The sequence below is a fragment of the Cricetulus griseus genome, chromosome 2, assembly GCF_003668045.3.
Source record: "Cricetulus griseus strain 17A/GY chromosome 2, alternate assembly CriGri-PICRH-1.0, whole genome shotgun sequence".
Classification (NCBI taxonomy): domain Eukaryota; kingdom Metazoa; phylum Chordata; class Mammalia; order Rodentia; family Cricetidae; genus Cricetulus; species Cricetulus griseus.
Genome location: NC_048595.1, coordinates 50,764,597 through 50,776,492, shown reverse-complemented (window position 1 = coordinate 50,776,492; position 11,896 = coordinate 50,764,597). Strand labels below are relative to the sequence as shown.

The 11,896-nt window shown below is 45.2% G+C and overlaps 1 protein-coding gene across 1 annotated transcript; it reads left to right on the top strand.

Annotated features, from left to right (window-relative positions):
• The first annotated feature begins 1,076 nt into the window (after positions 1 to 1,076).
• L1td1 (LINE1 type transposase domain containing 1) lies at positions 1,077 to 6,285 on the top strand. The gene is made up of 3 exons (XM_027400522.2): positions 1,077 to 1,970; positions 4,277 to 4,524; positions 4,606 to 6,285. Exons 1-3 carry the CDS (start codon positions 1,077 to 1,079, stop codon positions 5,900 to 5,902), a joined length of 2,439 nt encoding a protein of 812 aa, XP_027256323.2. The 3' UTR covers positions 5,903 to 6,285.
• Positions 6,286 to 11,896: the final 5,611 nt, after the last annotated feature.

Here is an 11,896-nt window from a genome sequence, read left to right as displayed (position 1 = left end):
TTTTATTATGCTGAGGGTCATCACACAAAGATCACACTCTAAATTCCTAACTATGACCCTAAGCCGGTCTCCCCAAGGCTGCTACCTCTTAGCTGAGGGTCAGGTCCAGTCTCTTAACAGTAGTCTTTGATTCTAGGGTCAGGATCCTGGGGGATCCTTAAACACAGATTGGGCCTATGGGAGTGGGGAAGAGCACTGGAGTTTACTTTGACTTCCTTTGGGAGCATCTAACATTTTGTTCCCTGCAAAAATAATGTTCTTAGGTTGACCTCAAAGCTGTTTTTTTGTTTTGCTTGTGGTATGTAATACCTTCCTTCTTATTTTTCAATTTAATATATTGTTATATTTTATTTATTGTGTATGTGAGGTCAGAGAACAGTTTGTAACACGGGTTCTGTCCTTCAATGTGGGTCCCAGGGATCAAACTTACATTGGTAGGCGCCATCACCGTCTGAGCCACCTTACTTTGTAGTCTTACAACATCTTACTTTGTAGTTCTGACTATCCTCGAAGTCACTATGTGTAGACCAGGCTGGCCTTGAACTCAGAGGTCCGTCAACCCCTCTTGCCAGGTGCTGGGAGTAAATTCACGAGCCACCATGCCTGCCTTGCCAGTTCTGTTTTTAAAATCTCTTTTTTAGACCTATTTTGTGTCTGTTACCAAGCTACTTCCCCATCCCTTGTTTGTTTTTTGAGCTGGGGTCTCACTACACCCACTGTACTCACCACCAACCTCTGGGCCCCTATCTTGGTCTCCTAATTAGATGGGACTACAGGCATGCACCCTCATGTAACAGCCCTGGCTGTCCTGGAACTCACTATGTGGATCAGGCTGGCCTCGAACTCACAAAGATCTGCCTGTCTGCCTCCCGAGTGCTGGGATTAAAGGCTTGCGCCACCACCTCTCGGCTAACATAAGTTCTCTTAAGCATGCTCATTCTTACCAAGTCTCTTGACAAAACACAGTAAGTAAATTTTCATTTGCTTATAGTTCCGGTGGCTCTTTTATTCTTTTAGGATTTTGAACTAGTTCTCTCCGGGAGAAGAAAGTGCACTCCGGTGTTAGTGCATCCACAATGTCGGGTATGCAATCAAAAGCAGCCAGGCTTCAAAAGGAGCACAAAGAAAAGCCGTTAGTAAACACCGAGAGGGAAATGGCCTCATCAGAGGATTTAAAGTACAATGACGTATCGGCAGTCATGATGAAGTTTAGTGCTTTAATGGAAATGCAAGACATGATGTTTGTAGAGATGAGAGAAAGCCTTAAAAATGATCTAAAGGAAATGCTGATAAAACGCACACCACCTGAGGTGAAGATTTCAGAGGACGGGAGAGCGCAGCAAGAAGGAAAAGATTCAGCTGCAGAACGGCCAAAGCCGGGAGAGAAAGTGGAGGAGGAAAGTTCTGGAACAGATGACACTGAAAACCTCACTGTGAAAAGCCAGGCGAAGAGCAAGCTGAGTAGGAAGCAGCCCAAAAAACAACTCAGCAGCCACCGCAGCGGCGTGAAACGCTCGCTAGAGAGGATGGGAGAAGCCAGGCGTCGTGTAGGTGACAGGTATAGAGAGAGCAGTGGAGAGGTGGGTGTTCTAGGAGAGGACCCGAAGACTGGGGAGGACGAACCAGCCAAGGAAACAAGACATCAGAATAAAGAGAACCCCCTAAATGCCTCTGGAGGGGGCAGCACGCCACAAGAGGGAGCCATCCTTAGGCTGGCTGCTGACTTCTCCTCAGCAACGCTGGATATCAACAAGCAGTGGGGCCGCATCTTCCGCCTTCTAAAAGAGAAGGAGCTGGAACCTGAGCTGCAGTGCTCAGTTAAGTTAGCCTTTAAATGTGACGGAGAAGCAAAGACCTTCTCAGACCTTTCCAGCCTCCGGCAGTTCACCACCACAAAGCCTTTTCTGAAAGAGCTGCTGAAAGATGTGCTCCCACAAAACGAAGCAAGAAATGGGCTTCAAGAAAGATTGGTAAGCATGTAATTCTTTAAAAGGCATGATGTGGAATTTTTAATTTTAGCGCTGTACCTTGGGAAACAATGTGCTGTTGCAAGTTTGAGAGATGAGATGTTTGATGGGGGTTCCAGAAATTGATAGGAAAACATGTTAAAATTTAAGGTTGAACGCTAGGAGTATCTTTTAACTTGTTAAAAGGGGCAAATGAGTGGGCACAACCAAAGCTTTAAGCAGTGGGAATAGCAGTGAAACTATCAGGTGTTAACTGGGTTTAATTTTCTTTCTAAAAAGTATTACATATGTGTTTTGCCTGCATGTACATCTGTACATCATGTGACTACCTTGTCTGCTGCCCTCGGGCCAGAAGAAAACATCAGATCCCCATAGAGCCCACCCCATGTGGGACCTGCGAACCGAACTTGGGTCCTCTGCAAGCGCTCTTCAGCTATCTCTTGAGCCCTTACACCATCTTTCACCCCATCACTGCTGTCTACACTAAACGTCTCACTTAACCTGAGTGGGTTTATATTATTGACTGCTCAGATTTCCTCTCCTATAAAGTACCTGTTCAAGTCTTCTGTTCATTTGTCTTACATTGCTTATTGATTTATAAGTCTTTATATATTTTTAGATTACTATTTAAGGGTAGTATCAGCTGCAAGTACCATCTTCACAGACACAGGGTCTTGCTATGTATCCCAGGCTGGCTTCACAGTTACTTTTTTCCTCAGTCTCCTTGGTGCTGGAATTGTAGATGTGTACCACCGCACCTGCTCTGGACTCTCTTTTTTTTCTCCTGGCACATTTGCATTTATTGTAGAGGATATCTATCATGCACGCTGGTGGTACCATTTCATCAGCAAAGGGGATCCCATGGCCGGGTCTCCTTAGCCGTGAGATTTTATGAGTAATCTGGCTGGTGTGTGCCATAGCTCTGTGGTTTTGGTTTGCATCTCCGTATTAGTAAATCTTAGTTTTAAGGTAGATTTTGTGGACATTATGTTTTTTTTTTCATATTGAGGTTTTTTAAAAAGTTTTTATTAATTTTCATTTTTATTTGTATGATGTTTGGCTTGCATACATGTATGTACACCATGTATGTGCTTGGTGACTGAGGAAGACAGAAGCAGTGTCAGGTCCCCTGGGACTGGGGTTTTAGATGGTCATGGGCTTTCATGTGAGTGGTGGGAATTGAACCCAGGTCTTGTGCAAGAACGAGTGCTCTTAACCTCTGAGCCATCTCTCCAGCCCCTCCTATTGAGATTTTTAACACAGATAGAATTTGTACCACTTTGTGTAAGGTTGGACTCAAACTTCAGTGTCCAGTTACTCAGTTGCTCACTTTTCTATTTTTTATTTGTTGTTGATTTTGATAAAGGCTCTCATTATCCCAGATTCTCCACCCTAGTACCTCCATCTCTGAAGTGCTGGGATTACAGGCATACTACTATGCCCATCTTTCGGTCACTGTCTTAAGAGTATAGGGCTGTGATGTAGCTCAGTTGGGAGGGTACATACTTAGCATGCACAAAGGCCTGGGTTCAATCCCCAATACCACATAAGTCAGGCATGGTTCCCATGAATGGTGCGAATGATGGCTGAGGTATGAGGATTGACATGGCAGCCATGACTATTGGCGACCCTATCACAAAAAACAAGCAAACCAGAAAAAAAAAGTTAAAATTGTGGGCTGGCAAGATGGCTCAGTGGGTGCTGGATGGCCTAAGTCGATACCCAGGGTCTACATGGTAGAACAGAGAACTAACTCCTTAGTGCAAGCATCCTTCTGATATCCATATGAATGTTGTGGCACCACACACACATGAGCACACACACAAATACGTTCAATTGAAGAGAAAAGGTTAGGTTAAATTGCTTTCGTATTGGAGGGAAAGTTAAATGGCCATTCAGTTGAATCTGGGTTACCAGGTCTTAATTCTCTAGGGTCCTGCTAAACATAAATAGCGGATCATTAAATGTGCTTAGTCAGAGCAGTCACGGTCTTGTGAGAATTTGTTCTGAATACTGCAGAAGAGGCAATTTGTTAGGCTCATTATAGGAAACAATCTGTTTGGGGTTCCATGTCTTTGAGAATAGGTGCCTGGATGTAGGGGGTCTGCCACTATTGGTGTGGGCACAATACTCACTTACCATGCACAAGGCCCTGAGTTTAGTCTTCACTACAGGAAAAATTAAATAATATTTAAGCAATTCCACAGATAATTGTTCATTGTTATGGAAAGCATACTAAATTTAGAGGGTGAAATAGACGTTTTAATTCATTGAAAAACATGACTTAAATAACTTTTTTAAACTTCTAGGGAAAAACTCTAGGAGACACAAAGCATGAAGCTAGAAGAATAGCATGTGATAGTTTGAGCTTCCTATTCATCAACGAGGTAAAAGTTGCTAGTCCAAACATGAAGACTTACGAAGAAACGTTGGAGCAGAAGGATAAAGAAGCTCTCAAGCTGGAGAGACAGGAGGCTTCGGGGGCAGAGGAGGGAGAAGAGACTTCAGAGGGAGAAGCTTCAGAGATGGGGGAAGAAGAGGATTCAGAGTTGGAGGAGGAGGAGGAGGAAGAGGGGGACTCAGAGTTGGGGGAGGAGGAAGAGGAGGACTCAGAGTTGGGGGAGGAGGAAGAGACCTCGGGGGAAGAGGAGGAGCATTCAGAGATAGGGGAGGAGGAAGATGCCTCTGTACTCCATGAAACACAAGACTCAACTTTTCAGGGCCTGACTGTGGTACAAGAGCATGGAGTTGAGAAAATCACCAGGAGTGATGAGATTGGTTTAATTAGTTTGATAGTAGATTCTGAAACAGACGAAGCAAAAGGAAATTTAAAGAAGAATTCCCAGACCAAGAAAAGGGAGACCTTCCATGGACTTAGAGAACTTGCCTTTAGCTACTTGGTTTGGGACTCTAAGGAGAAAAATCTGGTCAAGTGCCAGGAGGGAGGAGCAGCTGCCGTGACTAGTCAGGGGATTGGGATACCCTGCCTAACCTTGTACTTAACTTCTCCATCAGAATCCCTACAGATAGGCAGTGATGGTCCAAAAAGCCATTCACATTCAAACCTGAGTATTCCATCACAAGTCACTCCACTTTTAATGAACATGGAGAAAGGGAGATACAAGATCCCGCCAGTAGCAGAGCCAACAGCCAAAGACGCAGACTTGATCCGTGACACTGAGGAAAACTTCAGAAGAAGTGTGATCAGTACTATCAGACAGATGCAGAGGGAGGTTGAAAATATTAAAAACCTTTACTTCTTTGATGTCTTAAATATGAAGAGTTCAGTGGATGATCTGAATTCCTTAGCGTGCATGATTGAGGCAAGAGTGAATGAGCAAGAAGAGGCAGTGGAGGGACTCACCAAGGAGACAATGCAGCTGGCCAAGGAGATCGTTGATAAAGAAAGGCTGAGAGAGAGGGAGGATAGATTGCGCAGCTCCAACATCCGAGTGATAGGAATCCCAGAAAAAGAAAACCGGGAGAATGGAGCAGAGGACATAATTAAGGAAATAATAGAAGAAAACTTTGCCGAGCTAGAAGACTCGAGTCTCGAGATTGTCAGTGCTCATCGAATCCCAAATGCAGTGGATGAACACAGACTCACACCCAGACACATCTTGGTGAAGTTTTGGAGTGCTGGTGATAAACAGAAAATCCTGAAAGCTTCTAGAGCAAAAAGAGAAATAACCTACAGAGGGTCAAAAATCAGAATGACAGCTGATTTATCACCTGGCACTATAGATGCCAGAAGTCAGTGGTCTGGGATCATAAAAATTCTGCAAGAAGAAGGCTTTCAACCGAGAATCCTTTATCCTGCCAAACTGGCGTTTGATTTTAAGGGTAAAACTAAAGTATTTTTTGATATTGAAGAATTTAAGAAGTTTGTTTCTGATATACCATTTTTGAAAGAAGCGTTGAACAATGTACTTTAGCAATCTGGAGTGCTTTCTGTCCGCCAGAGTACATCCAAAAACCAAGTAAAACTGGACAGTAAACCATCACATCTCTGTCCAGAAGGGTGGACAGCTGTTTTTGTTGTTTGTTTGTTTGCTTGTTTGTTTGTTTTTTCAAGGAAAGGAGGAAGCAATTCACTACCTGAATGTTGGTTGAGTTAGCATATATGGCTTTTTAAAATAGCTACCTACCCTGGTGAGGAGGGATCTTCCCAGTGCAAGCACACACAGGGCAAAGTACTTGAGGCCACAGTCGGATGGGAAATGACAGAATAGAATAGCCACAGTCTGACTGAATCAGCACATTACTCTATCATTTGCCATGATGTGAGTTTTTATATTAAAACTTGACGTTTGAACTATGCCGTTTGCTTACGTATTCTTCCTACTCATATTTTCAGAAGTCCCCTGCCATTGCTGTATACTGTCTAAGAACCTTTATACTTCATTGCTTCAAGCCATCCATTGCTGGAGTCTTGTGTGACAGTGTGTGTATAGATAGTCCTTCTGAAGTGGGGAGGCACTAAAGAAATCAAAGAGATAGAAGTGGAATGCTTTGTTTTGCAATGGTCTCCAGCAGTCCTAATTGTCCTTGAGTCCCTCTGCGTAGGACTACCGTCCTGCTTCAGCCTGCCAAGTGTTGGAATTTCGGACTTTTTGTGGGATGAGGGAAAATTCTATGCAATGAAAATTGTGTCTAATCCTGGGCCAAGTTAAGACCACTGCTCAAGCCCTGCCATCCCTGTGAGGTTGGGAAGTCTACAGGAGATAGTGCCAGGCACTCCTGGTTTTATTTTTTGCCGCACTGGGACTGGGATCAAAAGCCATTAACTCTTGCTGTGAGTCCACTCAGACCTGACGTAAATGTCTAGGGTAAAATGGAAGCAATCGTCCTTGCTGCTATGTTGTCTCTCTATTTAATTTTTTGTTTTTATTTTACACGTATGGATGTTTTGTCTGCATGTGTGTTTGTGCACCATGTGTATGCCTGGTTCCCTGGGATGCCCTGGGACTGGGGTTACAAAAGATTGCAAGCCACCCAGTAGGTGTCAGGACTTGAACCCAGGTCCTCTGGAGGATCAGGAAGTAACATAACCACTGCTTTGTCTTAAGGAGGAAATTACCTCCTTGTCTACCGTTAGATGGACCACCATAACAGATTATCCCAAACTTGATGGTTAATAACAGATTAAGGGGCTGGAGAGGATGGCCTAGTGGTTAAGAGCACTGGATGCTATTCCAGAGGACCTGGGTTTACTGCTAGTACCTACGTGGATATTCACAACTATCTGTTAACTCCAGTTCCAGGGGATCCAGTGCTCTCTTCTGATTTCCAGGGGTCCAGGCACTAGTATGGTGGTGCATGGATATAAATGCAGACAAAGCACACATACATGTAAAAATCTTAAAAACAATCTTGAGCCTAGGGATCAGAAACCAGCCAGGGCAAGATAGGGAGACTGTCTGAAACATAAAAGTATATCAGGCCTTCAAACTATAAAAGTGAACCAAGAGCATAGGCCTGTGGTCCCCAACCTTATGGGAGGTGGATGGCATACTCAGCCAGTCCAGGCCACAGGTGACAACCCATCTCCCACAATAGTAAAAGGAAACAGGACATGTGCTCCAATGTGAGCCTTTGTTTTGTACAAGACGTGAAAGCCAATTTTATGCTGGTTTTAAACGATGTTTACTTTTACCATCTTGTTAGAGTTCTTCCAGAGTTGGCTCCACCCTGGGCCCAGGTTTAAAGCTGGTGGCAGAGAACCTACTTATAATGCATACCTGTATACAATTCCAGCACCAGGAAAAAGGACGCTCATGAGATTTCAATCTTGGGCTATCAGTATGATTTGATTGTGAAAACAGGAGTAATGTCCTGAGTTCCACAGCCTACCCCAATGTCATCCCTGGGGAGTTCTGAGTTACTTCTGGTGACACTGGGTTTGCCAGCCACCCTTCCTGTCCTTGGTGCCTTAATTGGCCACAGAAGCTTAAGCAGTGGGAGCAAGATTGCGTGGCTGTTCTCCCCCTACCAGAAATCTTGCTGCCTGACTGGGACTGTGGTCTTTAAAAGCTCTTAGCTTTGTAGATGAGGAAAAGGCTTCCTAAGCCAAATCCTAGAAGAATGGACTCAGTAACCGGCTGCCTTGCTGGCCCAGGATAGGCTGTTTGGGACAGACTCACTGTTAGCCTTTACACACACACAGAGAGAGAGAGAGAGAGAGAGAGAGAGAGAGAGAGGGAGAGGGAGAGAGAGAAGGAAGGTGGCAAAGCCATATGCACTGAGGTTGATTAGTTTCTGGTTGAAAGTTCACTGACTCCAGGAAACCCACTCACACATAGGTTTGAGCCTCCAGAGACACCCTCATCTTTGGGTTTTGCAAAGTGATCTGCCAGACCGGAGCAAATGCAAAGACCTTAGACCTGCAGACTCCAGTGTAGGAAGTGAGATTGAGCAGAGATGCTCTCTGGGTCTTTGGTGATGATCACATCGTGAGTCTCACCATGGAGATGTGCTGGGTGGGAGGCACAGGAGTGGCATTGATGACCCCTGTTATTTTGATCATTTGAGATACACAGCAGACAACATTCAGGGTCTTCTGTGGATGGATGCCTTCAGCAGAACCAGTGTGCTGCTGTCATTTCCGGTGTGTCTTGACTGAGTCTTTCCTGCCCGAAGACCCAAGCATCTACAGAAAACCTCTCAATCTGAATTCTTCCTGTGGTGCTGTCTTTTATGGCCACTAGTTGGAAGGCAAGGCCATATTCTTTCCCTTGGTCTTTTTGTTTTTTTATCTGTAATGTTACTCGTCAGATCCAGCTTTATGAGCTGCATCTCTAACCTCAAAGGCCAAATCTTTAATTCAACATGAAGGCTTCCAGATATAGGAAGTTTATAGGGGTTTGTTTGTATGACTAATTTTATTATCAACCTGCCACTGATAGAAATGAAAACCCAACAGGTCCTTTACAAGCAAGTTGAGAAGCACAAATACAACAACTAGTTCTAGGGCAAGGTAGTGAATGAAAACGCATCAGGAGTGGAAGTAGGGCCCCCACCCCCTCTAAAAAAAAAAAAAAATCTCAACATGGATTGGGAGGTAAAGGCTCCAAATCCCAGGCTAGAAACTAAATGACAAAATAAAACAAAAATCTGAAATGGCTGTGGTGGAGGCAGAGGGGTTAGGTCTTCCGTCTCATATACTGTGAGTTGAAGGTCAGTCTGGGGCACATGAGTCCCCTCAGGGAAGAAAAATTAAAACTGCAACCAAGCACTTGCAGATTAGGAAGTCAAATGTCACCCACTGGGGTCTCCAGGAACCTCCCTATAGAGTCAGGAATATTGTGCTTTGCCTTCTCTGCTTTGGTTCCCATTTGTGGAGGTAGGTAGAGTAAGCCTCCTCAAGGCTTCCAGAGCTTCAGGGAGTGGGGGCGACGGTGTCTGGGGGCATCCTTCCCGAGATACCAGGCTCTCCTTGCGATGGAGAGGTACCTTGTGCTGGCACTCGAGGCTGGCAGGCCAAGAGGGCCACTGCGGGGTGAAGTTTGGTGTGTGCTTGCAGGTGTGCTGCCACTTTGGCTTCTGCTAGTCCTTGCACCCGAGGGACCAAGTCTCAACTTCCTCCTTTCATGTTGAGGCTAGCAGCCAGGACCATGCCTCCTGGTTTGGATCAGGGTCCATCTTGAAGTGTCTCCTCAGCTCCTGGTGCTGCTCCCAGGTGTGACTGCAGAGTCGCTTCCATTCTGACTGCAGCTCGTGAGACTCAGTTCACATGTTTTTCAATCTTTAGGCTTTTTGAGACATGGTTTCACTATGAAACCCAGGCTGGCCTGGAACTCACTGAGATCTGCCTGGCTCTGCCTCCTGAGTACTGGGATCAAAGGTGTGGACCACCATGCTGGGCCTAATACATAAGAAAGGAAAAGAAGAGAAAGAGAATAGAGGATAGTAAAGAAAAGGTTTTCTAATTGTATGTATGTTTGCCATGATGCCCATGCAGAGGTCAGAGGACAAGTTTGTAGAGTCAGCTATCTTTCCATTTCACATGGGTTCAGGGGCTCGAACTCATAGTCTTGAACAGCAAACACAATTACCCCTGAGACATCTCAATGGAAAGTTCCAGGAAAGGCTTTTTATGGATGACATTTGTTGCACCTGCCATCCTAGAGAACATATTTTTAAAAGCTTTAATTAGTCACGAGTTCTAATAGTAGGCAATGTGCATTTACTAAGGCAAACACCTGGTAACAAAATGTGTTGAGATATTTCTAAAATTCACATGCAACATCGGACACCCCTAAAGCACTTCCATCAAAGCCCTCCTATAACACTGCTGTCAAAGCCCTCTTAATGGCTTGTGCACATTCTTAGGAATATGTGCAACGTGTACACACACAGGCACACACACGAGAAAGGTGAGTGTGGGCTTCTCACAAGACAAGACTGATTTTACACACCTTAACGATAGTTATATTTGGAGAGTAGTGCTGCTCTCAGTGGATCTTAAAAGATAAAAATATGTGCCATGCCAGGTGGTAGTGACACACTCCTTTAATCCCAGCATTTGGGAGGCAGAGGCAGGTGGATCTCTGTGAGTTAGAGACCAACCTGGTCTACAGAGCGAGTTCCAGGACAGGCTCCAAAGCTACACAGGGAAACCCTGTCTCGAAACACACCCCTCCCAAATGTGTGTGTGTGTGTGTGTGTGTGTGTGTGTGTGTGTGTTAAAGAAATGCTCTTTAATTAGTGAGATTAGAAGCTGTCTTATAAGGTGCATTGTCTAAATTCACAGCTTCATAAGAACATCAGTCAAAGAAGAGGTTAAATGAAGTCTTCCACATGTCTCAAAGCACGTGTTTTTATTATAAATTTAGTTCATAATCTTGTGAAATTTCCACAGGAAAGTGCAAGTTCCCCATGAGAAAGGAAATGTTAAATTCAAATGTCTGCACTCTGACATTAGCATGGTTCATCCCTACTTTAATATTCTTATTCAAAATCCTTTTCTCTATACAAGAAATCTTCATAGTGATTTGTTGTTAGTCGTGTCAAAATTTTTTTTTTCTCCTTCAGGGGTGTTTATTTCCCAGTTGGAAGAGAATCAGGGACAGGGTCCTCTGCCTGTCAAGGCCTGGGCCTGACACATGGTATCCACAAAGACAAAAGCTCCCAACTGTGTCCCATGTTTGTTCTGTCCAGGAAGGGCTTGCCCAGGGATGGTGGCACTGAGAGCCGTGGCATAGGCATCAGGCCAGCTGGCCCAAATGGAGTCAAAAGAATACTGGCATGCCAAATACAAGGTTCCAGGTCACAGGGTCCAAATGAAGCTCTGCCATTGGCTTTGTGCCCAGGAGCTCTCTGTGGGGACAACGACTCTGAGTGCTGCCTACAAGGACAGAGAAGGCAGAGGAATTAGGACCCCTGAGTTTCGGCAATTTGACCCTCTGCTAGCTACTGGAGTCACCTCTAGCCCTGACCATGGTGCAAGAGCTGGCCAACTTGTAGGAAGCAACAGCAGCACACACCAGGCCTCCCTAATTGAGTCACCAGGGTGGAGGATGGCAAACAAGTCAAGGAGAGGGGAGATGACATGCTCATGCAGACAGGTGAATTAGGAGTAAGTGACAGCCGCCAGTACATGTTCCACATGTTAAGGCATCATGGTTAGACTGACTGACAGTGATGACCTGGCCGGAGAGTGATGGTGCTGAATGACAGCCCAGTCTTGGGCTTCGTGCTGGGGCAGACATGGAGTGGGCTGGGCAACCCCAGTAGTCGTCAGTGTCCGGCTAGGTCCTGAAGAAGGAAAGACAAGGAACCTGGAGGGACAGGGTGGTTTGGAGGCCTGGGCTGGACCCCTCCTCCACTGCACAGGCAGAAGCAGCATTGTGACAGTAGAGACCACAGTGGCCTGCGGGCAGGAGGTGGAGGAGAGGCAGACAGAAGAGCTGCCTGGCTGAGTAGATCAG